Source organism: Natator depressus, chromosome 3 (assembly GCF_965152275.1).
Source record: "Natator depressus isolate rNatDep1 chromosome 3, rNatDep2.hap1, whole genome shotgun sequence".
Lineage (NCBI taxonomy): Eukaryota > Metazoa > Chordata > Testudines > Cheloniidae > Natator > Natator depressus.
In genome coordinates this window covers 151,833,008-151,854,214 of record NC_134236.1, presented here as the reverse complement: position 1 = coordinate 151,854,214, position 21,207 = coordinate 151,833,008, and the positions used below count along the sequence as shown (strand labels likewise).

General features: G+C 43.0%; 1 protein-coding gene across 1 annotated transcript in view; it reads right to left on the bottom strand.

Annotated features, from left to right (window-relative positions):
• Positions 1-21,207, bottom strand: part of DNAH8 (dynein axonemal heavy chain 8) — a 577,557-nt gene that overhangs the window by 383,618 nt on the left and 172,732 nt on the right. Inside the window, exons 23-24 of the mRNA XM_074949111.1 lie at positions 6,800-6,906; positions 4,163-4,265 (exon numbers count right to left, since the gene is read on the bottom strand). Coding sequence (XP_074805212.1) covers positions 4,163-4,265; positions 6,800-6,906 — 210 coding nt within the window. The remainder of the gene's footprint in view (positions 1-4,162; positions 4,266-6,799; positions 6,907-21,207) is intronic.

Genomic DNA, 21,207 nt, shown 5'->3' with positions numbered 1-21,207 from the left:
TCACCTGTAAAGGGTTAAGAAGCTAAGGTAACCTCGCTAGCACCTGACCCAAAATGACCAATGAGGAAACAAGATACTTTCAAATCTGAAGGGGGGAAAAAGTTTGGTCTGTCTGAGTGATACCTTTGCCGGGAACAGATCAAGGATGCAAGCCTTCCAACTCCTGTAAAGTCAGTAAGTAATCTAGCTAGAAAATGCGTTAGATTTCCTTTTGTTTTTTGACTTGTAAAATTCGCTGTGTTGGAGGGAATGTGTATTCCTGTTTTTGTGTCTTTTTGTAATTTAAGGTTTTGCCTAGAGGGATTCTCTATGTTTTGAATCTGATTACCCTGTAAAGTATTTACCATCCTGATTTTACAGAGGTGATTCTTTTACCTTTTCTTTAAATAAAATTCTTCTTTTAAGAACCTGATTGATTTTTCATTGTTCTTAAGATCCAACGGTTTGGGTCTGTGTTCACCTGTACCAATTGGTGAGGATATCATTATCAAGCCTTCCCCAGGAGAGGAGGTGTAGGGCTTGGGGGGATATTTTGGGGAAGACTTCTCTAAGTAGTCTCTTTCCCTGTTCTTTGTTTAAAACACTTGGTGGTGGCAGCATATTGTTCAAGGACAAGGCAAAGTTTGTACCTTGGGGAAGTTTTTAACCTAAGCTGGTAAGAATAAGCTTAGGGGATCTTTCATACGGGTCCCCACATCTGTACCCTAGAGTTCAGAGTGGGGAAGGAACCTTGACAAAGACCATTTCTGAAAATGTCCTGTAGTGTCACAATGCAATAATCATATGATTATGATTTAGGCATATTCATGTTTTTGGTCCCAGATTAGATTAAATTTCTTTTTAAAGACGCAGATTTTTCTCCTCCTCCCCCCCCCCCACCACAGTGTCACTATGAGGCAGAGATAAGGTAGTCTGGGTGCCCTAAATGTGCATTTCCATATCTCAGTATGTTTGCATTTCTTTTAAATTTAATATTTATTAAATTTGTTGGATTCATAAAGAGGTTACTTAAATTGTAGTAAATGAAGGTTATTTACTTATACCTGGAGTTCTTCACAATTACTCTGCACATTCACACTTACGGGTTATGTGCTGTCCACTGCAGGCTAATGGTAGAACTGTCTGCAAGCAGCACCCATTAGAGCACACATATGCCCCCTCCTGTCTCTCTCCTCAATGTACCTTAACGTTCTGAGGGTGAGTCTATATAGGGGTTCTGCACTGTTTTCTGCCTCAGTTCATTCCACTACCAACATAGAGAAACCATAATATAACTCTAAGAAAGAGGGGAAGGTGGGAGGGAAGGGTGAATATGGAGAGTCATCTAGAAGAATATTAGTTACAAGTAAGTAACCTTCATTTCTTCTTTGAGTGGCTCTGCATATTCCCACTTGTGAGTAGTATGGCAAGCAGTGCTGAAAACTCAGGATGTAGAACAGAGTCCTAATTAAATAAAGTTTGACGCATCATCAAATCTAAATCTGCTCTTGAAGGCAAATCCAAAGCATAATATTTATTAAAGATATGGACTGACTTCCAAGGAGCAGATTTACAGATTTCTTCAATAGAAACATGTTTAAGGCAAGCAAAAGACACTGCCACTGCCCTAGTACAATGAAACCTTACAACAGTGCCACAGGGACTACTGCTCACTCATAACATTAAATGATACATTGTTTAACACTCCTGGAAAAAGTCTGGGCAGAAATACTAAGAATCATAAAGGTCATAGTGTAAGAAACAAATAACCAAAATGACTTCCTAAAACTGGTAGTTCTATTGAAATAATATGCTAAAACTACTAGTGGTCTTGTATTTATCGGTAATCTGAGTGAGCTTCCCATCCTTGAATGGAGGCATCTGTCACTAGATTCTTGGTAGACAGAAGCCGGGAGAAGTGAACCCCTTTTCCACTTGATGTGGGTCTTTCTACCAGTCTAATAAGAAGATAACTTCATTTGCAAAGGTCACGTGCATGTCCATGTGATTCTTTCTGGGAAAATACATTGATTTTTAACTACCCCTGTATGGAACATAGGTGAAGTCTAGCAAACTGTGTCATGTATGTTCAGAAGACCATGTTCCCAGAAGCCTGAGGCACATCCTTATTGATGTTTTGGTGAACCTGTAATTGGGTAATGAAGTCCACTATAGTCTGGAATCTTTACCATGGGAAATACACTTTTGCTGAATTTGAATCCAGCAGCATCCCTATGTATTCTATGATAAGGGTTATAGTGAACGGGGGCCTTGTTTATTCTGAACCCCAGTGAGAACAGACTGAAGAATGTTTGAACTGTGCTACTTGATGAGGTGATTTCTCTCTGATCAACCAGTCATTGAGACATGGGTATATTTGTGTGCCGCGCCTTCTTAAATGTGTTGCCACCACTGCAAGGCCCTTAGTGAACCTGCACTGGTAGTAAGTCTTTCCTACTAGGAATCACATGTACTTCCTGTGAGCCAGCTGTATAGACAGACACAAGTCAGAATCTTGGAATCAACGGACACTGCTGGCCAAAAGAATCTGAACTCAGGTGCATTGGGCGCATGCACACCAACAGTGAAATATATATAGCCAAGCACCTGAAGAAGGTGGTCAAGATTTAAAACATGGGGACTTAGCTTCTGCCATGAGGCTGAAAGGTCTTGGTGTTGAGAAGGCCCTGGCCCTAACTAAAACCTAATAAAAATGTGTGGGTTTTGGCTATATAAAAGTAAAACAATAAGCATAACTAGTAATAAAGACCTAACTACTACACAAGACACTGAATCTATAATAAAGGATTGTGGGGAAGCAGGTGGACATATCCTAAGTTCCATCTCAGCTGCCATGGGTGATAAAAAAAAAAGAAGTGAGGGACAATATGTAGGGTGCAGATGCAACCCCAGTGGACGCCGCTGATCAAAAAAACCACAATCTCATGTTCATGGAGCACACATGCACCTTGAAGTAAGATCCATGTGCAAAAAAAAAATCTCAAAGAACAATATTTGGTTTGGGGATAATTACAACATCCCTGTAATGTATTTAACTCCATCTCAACACAGTTTTTGTCAGAAAATGTAAATTTTTGGTTTTAATTACAGTTTTCATATATTAACACTACATAAGAAATTCAAAGAATACTACCATGTGACATTTCTAGAGATTTTAAGATAAGTAGTATCAATCTCAAATCACGTTTTAAATATATAATTTTCATGGCTAGATTCACCAGTATGCTCCAGCTGCTTTATGCCACTCTAGAGTAGCATAAAACAGCCTGAACATATTTGTCCAGTTATGCAGGATTTAAAGCCACTTTCTTTAGCCAGATCACTGCAAAGCAGCTAGAGAGTATACCCCTTCCCTCCTTTACTTCAAATTCCCCCTACCTGTTGCACCTCCTTAAACTTCCCTATATATTCATACTCCAGTCTCCACCTTCCTCATGAATCTCTAAAAAAACCCACATGCACACACCCTAGTTTGCGACTCTCATCTACCTTCCCTGTTAAATAGATCTGGTGAAATGGATTACTTTTGAAAATAAGTATTTAGTATTAATGGCAATTTTTGGCATTAATTTTCATAACAAAGTTTATCTGTCAGCACAGGCTGGTGCATAAAAACTTCAGAGAAACCTACGAAGAATTTCTCTTTTTCAAATGATCACCATTTTCCATTGTTCGTAATACAAGTGAGGTGATGTGCCTTTAAAGATGGTGGCCATGACAAAAACACCACAACAACAAAAACTATCAACACAATCACATAACCACACCAAGGCCTAAAGTCATAAAACAGCCAAAGAGTCAATATAAAAAAGAACCAATCTAACATTTCAAAAACCAAAAATAAGGGAGAAATTAACAGCCAACTACAATAATCAAAAAGAACAGAAATGAACAAATATGAAATATAGTTGCTGACCAATACTACAACACTCTATAAATGGTCCTGACGCCTGCAGCTAGCCACTGTAAGAGGGAACTGAGGATGTCGGGGTGTGAACACATTTTACCAAGGGGACACCTGCCTTGCCCCAGCAGTCACTGTTCTTTTAGAAGGTTTCAAGGTCAGCACAGGTATCACACATCTCAAAAGTGGGGATATGGAAATGTAATTCTTAGATAACATCTTCTTACTTTGCTAAATATAATATCACATATTGCTTACCACATTAGGAATAGCAAGATGCACTTCAGCTTTTAGGAAAGAAACAACCTCTTCAGATTTGCTTGCCTGAGCAAAAAAAGCTGTTCGTCCAAAGGTGCTGGTGCCGAAAATAAAATTGAAATACATTATATATACTTCACCATAAAACTTTTCAATTATAATGCCATCATCATTTGAGTTACTATTAAAGGAAATTACTTCCCTTGAAATTTGGCATCTCTGAAATCATTTTGGAGAATTCTCACCCCAGGATCTGTAACACAGGACAGACAGAATGCCCCTAGTTCTAAAAGTTTTTAATGTCTAAGGGTAGTGGTAGCAGCCAAGAGCACCACCATCCCCACCAAAGATAGCCACATGTCACCCTGGACCTAGCCACTGCCCTTAGAGCCTTCCAGTCAGTACTTGTTTAAGTGTGACAGAAGGCTCTCCAAAATAATGAAATCTGCTCACCAAGCATTTCAATCAGGTCCTTCAATAGGGTGGAAAGTGAAATTTCCAGGATGATACACCATTACAAAATGATCAACACATGATTAAAACATACCCCCAAAGAAAAAAAAAGTGAAAACAAGTTGCAAGAATCAGGACATGTTAAAACAGACAGTTTACAAATCCTAAAATGCAGTGGCTAGGTGAGTGAGAATTCTGCAAGATGATATATTTAGTGAACCAGAAAAACTACTAAGTAATTTCCTTCTCTCAAGATTCCATCTGTGCAGGATATCTGTGCTGAAATTCTGGCTCCACTGAACTGAAAGCCAAAACTCCTATTGACTGCAATGGGGCCAGGATTTCACTTTGCAGCCAAAAGTATGAATCATGTCCCCCATTCCTCCCCCTCCCCCCCCCGAAATTGATAAAGCTGCAATAAGCACAATGATAGAACACCTCTTAAATGTCCAACACAAGAAACTAGATACATTAAAGTCTGTAGAAGGAGACAGTAATTAGCAAGAAAAAAATATATTGAAAGGAAATTGGTCAAATAAAGAAAAAGCGCATCCTGAAAATTTTTATTTTCTTGGCAGTGGTGGTAGGGCTATAGCGAGAATTTGGACTTCCCTACCTTGGAAATAAATCTTGGGTATGGGACACCTGAAACTTGAAGCCAAACCCAAGCAACAATGCTTTGTAAAAATGTGAAGAGTAGCTGCTTTATATATATCTACAATGGGAAGATCTCTGAAGGTAGGCAGTGGCCAGATGTCATGTGTAGGAGTTGGATTACACAGCCTTGTCAGAGAATTTCCAAAATCCATTTGTCTGAGGTACAACTCCATGCCATCATGAAAAAAATCATGATTCCTCAAGAAGAAATGGAAGGGAAATTAAAATCCAGAAGTTTAGAAAATTCAAGAGTGTCCTTAGATTTGCATCTTGGAGGAAGATTCAGAAATTGAACCATATAAAGACTTTTTTTTTCTAATGTCTAGACCTTTATCTTCTAGTAAACGACTGTCTCATTGAGGAACCTGTGAACCAAACCATAGCCTACTATTACTGTTGTCCCTTACGTTGAAAATGGAAAAGGGTCTTCCATAGGAAGATTGGTAGACAGACCAGGATTGATCAGGAATCCTTTAATTTCTAGAGTGCTAAGTGTCTTTTCACTGAACAACTCCAGTCCTTCCAAAGGGATATTTCCCACATTTTGCTGCATGAAGTGGGGAAGGACCAATCTCCTAAGCAAGGACAGTTTCCCCAAAGTGTCTGCTCTGATTACAAAACTGGCCCAAATCTCTGTGGATAGTTGATGCCATGTCTAGGGGGCATCTGAGATAACTCTAGTCTTGGAATCCTAGATTCTACTCCAAGGATTGCATCTGCAATCCAAGAACACACTGCAAGTGTTCTCCTTTGCCCTGAGTATGAGCAAAAGGAGTGACTCTGCGTAGAGGAAAACTTTTATTCTCTTCTTGGTTTGTTGGCTGAGAGAGGAAGCAACTGTTTGGGTTGGGGCATTGTAAGCTACAATTGTTTCACCATCTTTTCTCAGAAAAGTAGGGATTCTTTGAACTTGGAAGCACAAGATATTTGCTTAGAGTGTTTGTTCGTTATCTGTGGATGAAATCAGATCTAGCACTTGGCTTCAGAGTTTGAGTTCACTGTTCTAAAGTCAAAGCACATGGCATTCACAGATACATCTGCTATCAAAACCTTCACCAGGATGACCTTCTTTAGGATTGAAGGAAAATCTTGGTTGAAGGATTGAAGGAAAAAGCCTTTGTTAATCTGTTTATCCATTGTTAGAATGTGAGCTATGTAAAGCAAGGTTAATTCTTTCTCCAATTTCCGGAAACCACCTAGTGTATTGGGAGTGCCACTAGAAAAAATGAACAAAAAAATAATGAATTTGAAATATGTTACACTGCCAAAACCCTTTATTTTGTCTATTGAAAACAGGAAGGTATATTAAAAAGGTAGAAGGCTTTGGTTCATGGAAAAAGGATGTGTAGCATCTGTTGGTACTAGAAGAAAAGAATTACAATCAATGAACATAAATGCATTTTCCCCTTAGTCTTTCGTATAAATTCTTGGTAACAAAGATAAAGAAACCAAATGGATTTTCATAATACTACCTCAGTATTACTCTCTAAGCTGTTTTATTGAAGTACTACTTCACTTGCAACTTACTTTGAAACAAACATTCTTTTTTTAAGAGTATCCAAAGATAGCCGGGTGGCTTTCAACAGACTGTCTAATAACTGATGACTGAAATATGCAACTATCTCTTTACATTCCTGCAACAAATAAAAATATTTAGATCCTTTATTCATATAATCCAAAGGTTAAAAGAAATGTAAAAGAAGTAAATTGGAGAAGGTAAAATAAAGGAGAGAAAATTATTCTAAGTCACTCAATGAAGTAACATTTTTTTTAAAAAATTGTCATTTTAATGATCTGAAATAATTGTACCTGCATTTTTAATTTCGTCTGCAATGCCTATACCACAAGAAATGTTACCTCAGCCAGAAATGGGACATTTCGGTCCCCCCTTACAGCAGCTGAGAATCAATGACTAATTATGGGAAATTATGGTCAGGTTTTAGTTTAACTAGCCAACACCCAAGAAGATCCTCAAAAGTGCTGGACCGACACTGCTTATTGAAAGAAATGTGGTTCAATATCATTTTATTTAAAAATTTAAACAAAAGAAAAATCAACAAAACAATCAAAGCTAAGCTGTTAATAGTAATATTAAACTAAAAATGGAACATTACAACAATTAAATCAAAATCAAATCAATAAATTAGATTCAATATTGGATTGGAATTTAACCATCAAATTAATTAAATGAAATGAATATCAAAATCAATGCTTATAAATTCTAAAGAGGATTCTAAAAAGGTGGTTGAATATTTGGTTATAAATCCCAACTAAAGATTTTTACACTAAAGTCTATCAGATCTTTGGTTTAAAGCAGGTCAAGAGTTTAATACTGAAAGCAAATGGTTTAATGCGGAGTGGCCAACCTGAGCCTGAGAAGGAGCCAGAATTTAACAATGTACACTGCCAAAGAGCCACAGTAATACATCAGCAGCCCCTGCATCAGCTCCCCCACCCTGCTCCCAGCGCCTCCCACCCTTCTGCAGCCCGGCCGATCACAGCCTCCTGTTCCCTCCCCGCACCTCCCGATCAGCTGTTTCGTTGCGTTCAGGAGGCTCTGGGGGAGAGGGGGAAGAGCAAGGGCACTACAGGCTATGGGGGAGGGGTGTGGGAAGGGGTGGAGTTGGGGCAGGGCCCATGGCAGAGCCAGGGGTTGAGCAGTGAGCACCGTCCGGCACACAGCAAAGTTGGTGCCTGTAGCTCCAGCCCCGGAGTTGGTGCCTATACAAGGAGCTACATATTAACTTCTGAAGAGCTTCATGTGACTCCAGAGCCACAGGCTGGCCACCCCTGGTTTAATGTCTAAATCACAACCCGAGAAGCCAATTATAATGCTTCCTTCCTAGAATTCTATTCTTATGTGGTGGCTAACCTTTTCCTCCTTCTCCACAACAGAGATATTATAATACAGATTTTTAATGAAACACTCTTGAAAAGCAGAAGGTTGGGCAACTCTTATTTACCAGAAATTACAGATAATTTAAAGTATATCATCAAGACTTTTAAAGATAAAACTATTCATATAGTCTATGAGACAATATTTAGGGCTGTTTAAACTTGGGGATCTTTCCTTTTTTGGTGCCTTCCCCTTGTGGTCTTTATGGGTGCTCAGACATACATGCATGTACAGGCCTGCTGACGGGGGGTTGGGGTCGGGGGGAAGGGGGAAAGGGGCAATTGCCCAGGGGCCTGGACGATTCAAAAGGGCCCGGGAGCCCTGGGCCCTTTTAAATTGCCCTGGCGGGCTGCAGAGCTCCTAGGCATGCAATGGGTGGTATCAGCAGTAGCGAAGGCAGCCAAGTGGGCATGTGGAAGCCCTGGCCGTGCTGGAAGAGTGCCCACTGACTGTTCTGCCCTGGGGACCAGAATTGCTGTCGGCGGGCCTGTGCATGTACATACTACACTTTCACATCCTAAAATTAAAGAATATAAAATGGCTGGGCTGTTTCTTAGCTAATAAAAGTAGAAAAAGGAAAATTAAGATACTTAAGATAATAAGGGGTTGCAACCTCTTCAGTTCTCTCAGTCTTCCGGTCTCTCATAGAGGAAGAGCTAGAACTGCAGTCAAGAAGCCAGACAGTAATGTTCTGCTGGCACAGTGCTTCTCACTAGCAGACTTTCTTCAGATGCAGGAAGATTGGTCAAAGGCTGGCATAGCCTGTGTGTTGATGTTGTGACTTCCTCTCCTCAAGATCTCAGAGATTCTGGAACATCAGTCTCCTCTCATGTGACTTACTGACCGAAAAGGCTGGACTTCTCAGCCTAATCCTTGATTCTTATGACTTGCAAACTTTGCTTATGCCACCTTGCAGCACCTCCCTCCAAGATATTTGAACTAATCAGGTGCAAGGCTATCTTGGAGCCATGCAAGCTGGTCTAATCTGATTCAAATTAGGTCATCTTTAGATTTGGAAAAGTCCTGATTAAATCAGCAATTTAAAAATATTTGGTATTTTGAATACCATAGAGACTGATGTCTGTGAACACCTAAAAATATCAAAAATACAAATTCATGAGACCACTTTTGAGAAAACTGGCATTGTTTTATCTGAATGAAAGACCTGAGATGACATTGGGTCACAAGATTGCAGAATGTTCATCATAAAAGTCCTACAAAAATAGCTAATTGAAAAAGAAATCTAGCAACAACCAGTCACTCAGCATTCATCCATCAGCAAGATTTAAAGTAAGTTTGAATAAACTTATCAGTTATTAGTTTCAACACCTCCAGTTCCTTCTCAAAAACAAGGGATTTACAGTAATTTTTCTATTTGGGAATTCGTCTATAAGTCAAAGAGCTTGAAGTCCAGAATCATCTGGATAAAAAAATCATCTGATAAAATGAATCACCAGAATCATCTGATAAAAAAAAGTTACTTTAAAGTCCATGAAGACGAAACCACTTAAAACAAAATAAAAATAAGATTCCACTCTTGATGTAGATGTACCCAACATGTGTGAGATTCGATTATTTTGAGATAGCAGTGTACTTTGGGCCATTCCTGCACTCTGGCAGCCCTTGTGACCAGCTGAGGATATAAAGGGCAGGGTGGTCTCAACTGCCTATCAGTTCCTTTGCCAATAAGAATCCCAAGTGTCAGGACTCTGATTTAGCAGGGATGGAGGGCAAGTAATGGAAAATGTGCAGATAATACATCTCAAAGAACCAGAGTTACTGTGATATAAATAATTGTACTTTCTTCTAGAGTGATTATCCGCACTATTTTTGGTGACTAGCAAGCAGTACACCGCTCTTGGACATGTCTAAGAGGGGTCCTACTGAAATATCAATTGAAGGACCACTCTACCAAAGCTTGCGTCTGATCTAGAGGCCTGTACCAAGGCATAGTGAATGGTCTAAGTATGGACTGATTTCTAAATTACCGCTCTACAAACCTCAGTCAAGGGAACATTGGTCAAAGACTGGCAGAGGCTGCCTGAACTCAGGTTGAATAAGACCTTATGTGACCAGGTGAATCTTGCTTCACTAATCCATAGCAAGAATGTATAAAGTCCAAAACCAATTTGGACAGTCTCTGTGAAAAACTTGGTTGTCCCCTTTCCATTTTGCAAATACAACAAATAGTCTTGGTGAGGTCTAATCTAATCTAATCTTGGCCATGGAAAAGGACAATGTTCTAAACACATCTAGTGTATGAAGTTTTACTCTGGTCAGGTAAGAATGAGATCCGTGGGGAAAAAAAGGCTGGTAGATTAATAGATTGATTAATGTGAAAGTCTGAGACAACCTTAGGCAGGAATTTAGGATGAGACCTCAGGGTGATCTTATCCTTGTGAAAGACTGTATGGAGGATTCTGCCAGGAGGGCCTGAATTTCCCCTTTTCTCCTGGCCCATGCTATGGCCAACAGGAAAGATGTCTTCATGGAAAGGTGACAGTATCAGAAGGGAGCCATTGGCTTGAAGGGAGGAACCATTAAGCAAGTTGGCACTACACTGAGATCCCAGGGAGCAAGGGGTTCTCTGACTGGTGAAAAGGCATAAGTCAGTCCCTTAAGAAATCTCAGTACAGTAGACTGAGAGAACAATGTGTGTCCCTCCAGCAGGGAGATGACCCTTAATCAAGCTAAGAGACATTCCCGACTGTTTCAGTGAGGAGTAAACAGTTCAATATATTTGGGACCATTGTTTGCAGAAGTGTAGGTGCTGCTGTTCAGACTACACAGAGAAAGGTCTTATTTGAATTAGTAAATTTGTCTTGTGGAAGGCTTCCAACTCTGAAGCAAGAAGTTTAGGATTGCCACTGAGCAATTCCTTTCAGCAGAGGTCAATCAATCAGTCAGCACCCAGGCTGTAACATATAGAGTCTGGGTCTGAATGGAGGACCTGACAGTAGACCTGAAAGAGTAAGTCAAGCAGGGCCAGTTAAGTGATTGGCTTCTAAATCAAAAGCCTCATCAAGTCTGAGTACTAGAGCTGCCTGGCCCAAGATGAGGCTATCAGATTGGCAGTCTGAGTCTTATCCAAGCTTCCACAAGACTTTGGAGATCATGGATATTGTTAGAAAAACATACATGAGGTCTGCAGTCCAAGGGAAGAGGAAGGCATCTGTGAGGGATCCTGGGCTCTTACCTCCTCTGGAGCAAAACCTCTGGCATCTGTTGTTGTGGCATGTCATGTATAGAACTATCACCCGGTATTCCCTTCTGTGGAATGAACTTTGGACAACAAAATTTGAGGGATCATTTAGGGTTTTCTGAGAGGTCTCTGCTGAGCCAATCTATCATAGTGTTCTGAAGACCCAGAAGATGGAAAGCTGTCAGGGTGATATGAGGCCGAATACTTCAAGTTCACAGAGGAAAGGTTTCTTTACACTGCGGGGCAAAACCAGGCTCCTCCTCGCCTATTCATGTAATGCACGGCCATGGTATTGTCTGTAGGCACTGCTTTGGTAAGTCTCCATAGGAGGGGCAGCCAAAGAGCTCTGAGTTCTAGCATACTGATGTGAAGGGAAGTCTTGGGCATCAGCCATTTCCACTGAACCTGAAGTTGGTGTAGGCATCCATGATTAGGGTCTTTGATGGAAGGGATGAGAAGAACAGAACATCTGTGCATACCTGATCCAATTGTGTCCACTAGTCCTTGTTGACCTCAAGACATAGGGTAACAAAGAGGTTCTGAGAGCCTTTTGAATGGAGCCAGTGAACTACTGCAGGGATGTGCCCCATATCAGCCAGTTGTGCAGGTAAAATAATCTGGATTCCTTGCCTTCTTAGCTGGGCTTCAATCATGGTGATAACTTTGGTAAGCACCCTTGGAATGGTGGACAGGCTAAAGGGTAGGACTTTGTATTTGTACTCAGATATCTCTACCATAAACTCTAGAAATGTTCTGTGTGCCAGAATTATTGAGCTGTGAAAACAGGCATCTTGCAAGATGGGAGCCATGAACCAGTCCAAAGGATCCAAGGAGGGGATAACAGAGGCTAAGGCAACCATCCTGAATTTGAAACTATGAATAAAGAGATTAAGACATCAAAGGTCTAGGATGCATCTAAATCCCCCTTTCTTCTTTGGGGTTAAGAATCTGGAAGTAAAAGTCTTTCCAGCTGAATTCTTGAGGTACCACCTCTATTGCTCCCAGCTGTAGTAAGGAGTTGACTTCTTGTTGCAAAAGTGTCCCTGAAGAGAGATTGGGACAGGGAGGAAAGAAAGACATGGCCTCAGTCTGAAACTTGATGGGATACTGCTTGTTCACAAATCTTGAAGACCCACTGGCCAAAGGTAATCTCAACTTAAGATTACTTGAAATAAAACAAGCAGTTGCCAAACTGAGTAGGAGATGACATATCCATAGATGCTCCAGCTGTGCTCTCGAGAATCACATCAGTACTGTTTCTGGGCACTTGCCCTTGTTGTGGGGCTGCCGAGGGGCAGAACAATGAGTGCCTTTAGTGGAATCATTGTCTCTTCCTCAGTGGCTCTGAAAGGTGTTCTTAAAACTGTTGAGGTCTGTATCTGAATGAGAACTGAGGCCACTGTTGTTGCTATTGCTTGTGATTCTGAGCTGGAACATGGAAATCCAGTAAACAAAGGGTCATGCAGGAATTTTTCAGATAACATAATTCTTCATTAATTATATTGTTGAGAAGATCATTCCACTGAAATGCTAAGTCCTTTATAGTCACTTGGACTTCACAAGGGATGCCAGAAATCTGGAACCAGGATGACCGCCTCATTGTCACAGCCATAGCTGTGGTCTTTGTCACCATATCTGAGACATCAATCACTGTCCGGAGTGTTGTTCTGCTGTTGAGTTGACCCTCAATCATAGTTGATCTTACTTGCTCTTGATATTCCTTAGGGAACATGTCCATTGGGGTGGGAGTCTGTCCCACAGTAGGAAGTCATATTTTGCAAGTGCTTGATAATTAATTATTCTAAGTTGAAGGCTCATGAGAAGTAGACTTTACAACCCAAAAGGTCCAGTTTCTTTGGAATTTTTTCTCTGGTCTGCTGTTTTTTGACTCTCATGTATGACCTGGACAACCCAGGACCTCTGTGAGTGGAGTGTTGAAAAAAATATCCCTAAGTCTTAACCAGTACCTGGTATCTCCTGCCTGCACATTTGGAGGTCTCAGAGATAGATACAGAAATGTGTCATATGGTCTGAGCAACAGCCCTTCATTAATAGATAGGGTTAGTCTACCTGACCGAGCAAGTTGTAGAATGTCCAACGCCTTGTGCTATTTATTCTGGATTATCTCTAATGGGATGTCTGAAGTATCAGCTAACCCCATGAGGTCCTGAAAAACCTTCAGATTCTGACTCTTGGCCCATGATTCTGATCTCCAGTTTGTCACCTGCCTCTGACCCCTGGTATCCTGACCTGGCATGACTCCAGTTACCAATTTGTGGTTTTCCTCTCAAGTTTGTATCCTGACCTGGCTGATTCTTGATTCCTGTCCCATGACTGTGGACCCCAGCTCTAATCACTAGGTCTGGCTGCCTATGACTTGGCTGTGACACGGGGACAACAGAGCCAGCTGGGGAACCCTGGTCAACTTATATAATAAATGGAAATTCAGTTGGTAGACCAACTTCAGTCATCTTTGGAGAATGCGCAGATGCAGCCTCTCAATGCAACAGTATATAAATAAATGAGACCATGTGGTCCAAGAGTCTCAAACATATGCAAATCATAGTGAAGGAGTGGGATTGGAGGGACAAACAGTGGTGGCAAATTACCTGAAACTGCCAGGAACAGCCTTTCTATTGGTGCTGATATCAAAACAGATGACCAATTTGGTCCTGAAACTGGAGGCGCTGGACAAAGCATCAGCACAGAAGTCAAAGTCAGAGACAGTACCAATCTGGTAAACCGTGGTACCGAAGTTGGTGCCGGGGAAGCATTTTTATTGTCTCTCTGTGTGGAAACTAGTACTGGTACCATTGGTGGACTGCGTGCAGAGGTTGCAGAACTGGATGGAACCAGAATGGCTGAAGGCAGATCTTAAGTTATACTCTTGTGCCATTGGAAAACTTGGGATAGGCCAAGCAGGCCAGTTGCCACTTGAAAGTGCTGTGGGGGCAGTGGCACCAAAAGGACCAGTGCTGGAGTCATGTCTATTGGTACTGGACTCAACTGCCATCCCTGTAACAGTGTCGGAGTCGATGGTATAGTACTGGTATGGTTCCATCTTGGAACCAAGGAGACATGGGATGAAGGCCGGGCTCTACCCTATGCACCAGAGGAATTTTAGCAGTGTTCAATAATCTCTCTTTCAGGTAGAATGAAAGTCTCTTGGATTTGGCATCGCTCCTGTCTAGTTTATGGGAGCTCTTTCATGGAGGACCTGTAGAGGAGGATTGATTCCTTCTCTTCTGTGGAGAGGAGTCTGAGTCAGAGGCCTGTCTGAGACTTGTTACCATTCAGAAGCCAGTTGTGAGGCTGAATGACCTGCCATAGGCCTCAGTGCCAAAGAAGATCATACTACCTGCTCCTTGAGGTGCTGTTTGAGGCATATGTTTCTAGAGATTTGTGTTCTTCATTTAAAGGAGCAACAAATACCGCACTTCTCTCTGATATGCCCCTCACCAAGGCATAAGAGACAGAGCATGTCTGGATCACTGTTTGGGATAGCTACCCCACACAATGGGCAATGTTTGAAGCCAGTGATGGAATGCCGCCAGGCACTATCTTCTAAAAAACAAAAGTTACCAAACTATCACTAACTACATGCACTACTATAAACTATTACTAAACTAGAAAAACTAACAATACTAGCTGTCAAGGTTCCTTCCCCACTTTGAACTCTAGGGTACAAATGTGGGGACCTGCATGAAAACCTCCTAAGCTTACTTTTACCAGCTTAGGTTAAAACTTCCCCAAGGTACAAATTATTTTACCCTTTGCCCTTGGTTTTCCACTGCCACCACCAAACGTTTCTCTGGGTTCCTGAGAAAGCGTTGTTTGGAAACGTCTTTCCCAAAAAAAATCCTCCCAACCCTTGCACCCTACTTCTTGGGGAAGGTTTGGTAAAAATCCTCACCAATTTGCATAGGTGACCACAGACCCAAGCCCTTGGACCTTAGAACAATGAAAAAAAGCATTCAGTTCTTGAAAAGAAACATTTTAATAGAAGAAAAGGATCACCTCTGTAAGATCAGGATGGTAAATACCTTACAGGAAAATTAGATTCAAAACATAGAGAATCCCTCTAGGCAAAACCTTAGGTTACAAAAAGACACACAGACAGGAATATTCATTCTATTCAGCACAACTTATTTTCTCAGCCATTTAAAGAAATCATAATCTAATGCATATCTAGCTAGATTACTTACTAAATTCTAAGACTCCATTCCTGTTCCGTCCCCGGCAAAAGCCTCACCCAGACAGACACAGACCCTTTGATGTTCTCCCTCTTCCCAGCTTTTGAAAGTATCTTGTCTCCTCATTGGTCATTTTGGTCAGGTTCCAGTGAGGTTATCCAAGCTTCTTAACCCTTTACAGGTGAAAGGTTTTTTCCTCTGGCCAGGAGGGATTTAAAGGCAGTTAGCCTTCCCTTTATATTTATGACACGCCCCCCAAATCACAGATAGGGTGAAACGCTGGCTGGGATTTCTTTCTGGAGCGCTAAGAAAAACAGAATTAATAAGACACATGCACCTCTAAATATACTACCAAGTATATAAAGACTAACAATATTTTCCACATCTCAAGGATGATTTTAACCAGTTGATTCTGGGAAACTTTCACGGGAGCGTGCATCAGCCACTTTGTTAGAAGCTCCTGAGATGTGCTGGATGTTGAAATCAAAATCTTGGAGAGCTAAACTCCACCGAATAAGTTTTTTTCTTATTTCCCGTGGCGGTATGAAGCCACCGTAGCACAGCATGGTCGGTTTGCAGGTGGAAACGCCGTCCCCAAACATAGGGGCGTAGCTTTTCCAGAGCGTAGACAATGGCGTAACATTCTTTTTCACTGACTGACCAGTTGCTTTCCCTCTCAGACTGTTTTTTGCTAAGAAACATTACAGGGTGGAATTCTTGATCAGGTCCTTTCTGCATTAAAACTGCTCCCACACCTCGCCCGGACGCATCTGTGGTTACTAGGAACGGTTTGTCAAAGTCTGGGGCCCTTAGTACAGGGTCAGACATGAGTGTCGCTTTAAGCTGGTTAAAGGGCTTCTGACACTCTTCAGTCCAGTGAACGGCATTTGGCTGTTTCTTTTTGGTTAGGTCTGTCAGTGGGGCGGCGATTTGGCTGTATTGCGGTACAAATCGTCTGTAATAACCGGCCAAGCCTAAGAAGGATTGAACCTGTTTCTTTGACTTTGGGACAGGCCACTTTTGGATAGCATCCACTTTGGCCTGTAGGGGGCTGATAGTTCCTTGACCCACCTGGTGTCCAAGGCAAGTCACTCTGTTTAGGCCTATTTGACACTTCTTAGCCTTAACAGTTAGTCCTGCCTCCCTTATGCGCTCCAAGACTTTTTGTAGATGTTCCAGGTGTTCTGCCCAGGAATCCAAAAAGATGGCTACATCGTCAAGGTAGGCAACTGCATATTCTCCTAATCCTGCGAGGAGACCATCTACAAGTCTTTGGAAGGTGGCGGGGGCATTCCGCAGCCCGAAAGGGAGTACATTACATTCATAAGGCCCGACATGCATGGTGAAGGCTGACCTTTCCTTGGCGGATTCATCTAGCGGTACCTGCCAGTACCTCTTCGTTAAGTCCAAGGTAGAGATGAACTGGGCCCGTCCCAGTTTCTCTAATAGTTCATCTGTGCGTGGCATTGGATAGTTGTCTGGGCGAATTACAGCATTTAGTTTACGGTAGTCCACGCAAAAACGTATCTCCCCATCTGGTTTGGGAACTAGAACCACTGGAGATGCCCATGCACTGCGGATTACACCCATCTGTAACATATCCTGGATCTCCCGTTCTATAGCAGTTTTAGCTTGAGGAGACACCCCGAAAGGTTGGACTTTAATTGGGTGAGCATTACCTGTGTCAATGGAGTGGTATGCCCGTTCAGTCAGTCCTGGGGTGGCTGAGAACGTCGGCGCGTAGCTAGTGCACAGCTCCTTGATCTGCTGTCGCTGCATACACCCAAGGGTCATGGAGAGGTTCACCTCTTCCACACCACCAGCACTTTTCCCTTCGTAGTAGACACCTACAGGCCACTCAGCGTCGTCTCCTCCATGGGCTGTAAACTGACAAACCTTTAATTCTCTGGAATAAAAGGACTTTAGAGAATTAATATGGTACACCTTAGGCTTTCGGTTGGAAGTGGGGAATGCTATGAGATAATTAACGGCTCCCAGGCACTCCTGGACCGTGAATGGCCCTTCCCACGATGCTTCCATTTTATGGGCCTGGAGCGCCTTTAAGACCATGACCTGGTCCCCTACTTTGAAGGAACGCTCTCTGGCATGTTTATCATAACAGGCTTTTCGCTCTTTTTGAGCATCCTGTAGGTTTTCTTTAGCAAGGGCTAAAGAGGTTCGGAGGATGTTTTGTAGGTTGGTTACAAAGTCCAGAACGTTAGTTCCTGGAGAAGGTGTAAATCCCTCCCATTGCTGCTTCACCAACTGTAATGGCCCCTTAACCTCGCGGCCATATACAAGTTCAAATGGGGAAAACCCTAAACTGGGGTGTGGTACAGCTCTGTAGGCAAAGAGCAACTGTTGCAACACTAGGTCCCAATCATTGGAGTGCTCATTTACGAATTTACGTATCATGGCCCCCAAAGTTCCATTAAACTTCTTCACCATGCCATTTGGTTGATGGTGGTAAGGAATGGCAACTAAGTGATTTACCCCATGAGCTTCCCAAAGGTTTTCCATAGTTCCTGCCAGGAAATTAGTTCCTGCATCTGTGAGGATGTCGGAGGGCCAACCTACCCTGGCAAAAATGTCTGTTAGTGCCTGGCACACACTTTTAGCCCTGGTGTTGCTTAGAGCTACTGCTTCCGGCCATCGGGTGGCAAAATCCATGAAAGTCAGTATGTACTGCTTTCGTCTGGCTGTCTTTTTTGGAAAAGGACCCAGAATATCCACAGCTACTCGCTGAAATGGAACTTCAATGATGGGGAGTGGCTGGAGAGGGGCTTTGACCTGGTCTTGGGGTTTTCCCACTCTTTGGCTTACTTCACAAGACCGGACATAGGTAGAAACATCCTTGCCCATTCCCTCCCAGTGGAATGACCGCCACAAACGGTCTTTGGTCCTGTTCACCCCAGTATGGCCACTAGGGTGATCGTGGGCTAAGCTCAAGAGCTTGGCCCAGTATTTAGTTGGAACTACCAACTGTCTCTGAGGATGCCAGTCTTCCTGGTGTCCACCAGAAAGAGTTTCCTTGTATAAAAGTCCTCTTTCTACAACAAACCTGGATCAATTAGAAGAGCTGAGAGGCGGTGGGTTGCTCCGTGCCGCCGTCCAAGCTCTCTGGAGGCTTTCATCGGCTTCCTGTTCGGTCTGGAACTGTTCCCTTGATGCTGGAGACATCAGTTCCTCATTGGATTGTGGTCCTATGCTTGGTCCCTCCGGAAGCGATGTAGGGGATGGGGCTGTTTCTGTTGACTGTGAACCGCTCTCCACTGGGACACTATGTTGGGGTTCAGGCTCTGGCTGAGCCTCTTGTGTAGGGTTATGGGCTGCTGTTGGTTCAGGTTCGGTGGGGCCCTCTGGTGTTGGGGTTGCAAGTACTGGATTCACTGCTGGCAATGGGTCTGGTGCTGGTGCCGGTTACAGTTCTGGGACTGGCTCTGTCTGGGTCTCTGGGACTGGATCCACTACTGCTGTTGCAGACATTGGCCTGGGGTCCGGGTCCATCACCTCTGACCGGGTCCTGATAGAAGTTTCCGGAACAGCGCTAGGCGTGACGGTTGGTTTAGTCTGGCTGTGGGTGACCATTCCCACCCTCTTGGCTGACTTCACGTAATTGGCCAAGTCTTCCCCCAACAGCATGGGGATGGGATAATCATCATAGACTGCAAAAGTCCACGTTCCTGACCAGCCCTGGTACTGGACAGGCAACTGGGCTGTAGGCAAATTGAAAGAGTTGGACTTGAAGGGTTGAATCGTCACTTGGATCTCTGGGTTGATTAAATTGGGGTCCACTCAGGAAGCATGGATAGCCAACACCTGTGCTCCGGTGTCCCTCCACGCGGTGACCTTCTTCCCGCCCACACTCACAGTTTCCCTCCGCTCCAAGGGTATCTGGGAGGTATCTGGGCCTGCGGACCTCTGGTGTGATTCCGGTGCAATGAACTGTAATTTGTTGGGGTTTTTGGGGCAGTTGGCCTTTACATGTCCCGGCTCGTTACATTTAAAACATCGTCCAGCTGACGGGACACTGGGGCGAGGTGGGTTGCTGGAGAACGGTGTGGCGAAACGATAAGGTGTCTGGAGGGTTCTTTGGGGGGTAGGTGGGGCCTTGGGCGGCCCCCGGTAGTAGGGTGTGGTCTGAGGTTGTCCCTTCTGGTCTCCGCTCCAACTGCGACCACTTTTCTTCTTCTCTGCCACCTCCACCCATCTGGCTCCAATCTCTCCTGCCTCGATTACAGTTTTGGGCTTCCCATCTAGGATGTATCTTTCTATTTCCTCAGGAACACCCTGTAAGAATTGTTCCATTTGCATTAGGAAGGGCAAATCTACTGGAGATTTAACACTTGCTCCTGATAGCCAGGCACCCCAATGTTTCACAATGTGGTAGGCATGTCGGGTAAATGACATGTCTGGTTTCCACCTTAGGGCTCTGAACCTCCGACGAGAATGCTCGGGTGTTAGCCCCATTCTGACTCTCGCTTTGGTTTTAAAACAGTTCATACTTGTTCATGTGGTCCTTAGGCATTTCAGCCGCCACCTCAGCTAAGGGTCCACTGAGCTGTGGGTTCAGCTCTACCATGTATTGGTCTGTAGAGATGCCGTACCCAAGGCAGGCCCTTTCAAAGTTTTCTAAGAAGGCCTCAGTATCATCGCCTGCCTTGTAGGTGCGGAACTTTCTGGGATGGGGAGTGGTACCTGGAGAAGGATTGCTAGGGTTTGTTGGTATACTCTGCTGAGCCTTTACCTTCTCCATCTTCATGCTTCATTTCTTTGTCCCTTGCCTCTATTTCTTTGTCCCTTGCCTCCATCTCCCTCCTGTGGGCAGCCTCCATTTCTTTTTCCCTTGCCTCCATTACATCCTTCTCCATCCGCATGAGTTCTATCTGTCTTTCATATTCCTTTTGTTTTTCCTTAGCCTCAAATCTGGCTAATTCCATCTTTTGTTGAACCGTGGAGTCTGTCATCCTAACCTCTCTGTTTTTAACTAACTTTATACCCGAGAGTTAGAGAGAAAAACAAAACAAAACAAAGACTTGGCTTGTAAAATTTTGCTGTGCTGAATAGGATACCTATATTCTCTGATAGTGATTGTCAGCCTACAGAATAATTAAAAAAAAAACACACACAAAACCTAACACCTTTTGTCTCCAGGCAAATTGGCAGAAATCCCCTCAAGTGACTCTTAGGTAAAAAAAAACACAAAACTTTCAGGTCTGTGAAGACTTGTGAATTTCCCTGTAGGAGGTTAACTACTCTGCCTCCAGGCAAAGAAAACCTGCAATTCACAAAAGATAATTCCCTTTTATCTCTGCTCTGGCCCCAAAGCAAAGAAAAAACTAGCTGCTTTCAGTTGGACCTCCTTTCCAGCAGCCCAAAAGAGAAAAAAAAATTCCCTTTTAAAAATCTGTGCTTCTGGTTCAAAAAATCTCAAATTGATCTCAAAATGATTTCAGGTTAATCCCACCACTCTGCCACCATGTCAAGGTTCCTTCCCCACTTTGAACTCTAGGGTACAAATGTGGGGACCTGCATGAAAACCTCCTAAGCTTACTTTTACCAGCTTAGGTTAAAACTTCCCCGAGGTACAAATTATTTTACCCTTTGCCCTTGGTTTTCCACTGCCACCACCAAACGTTTCTCT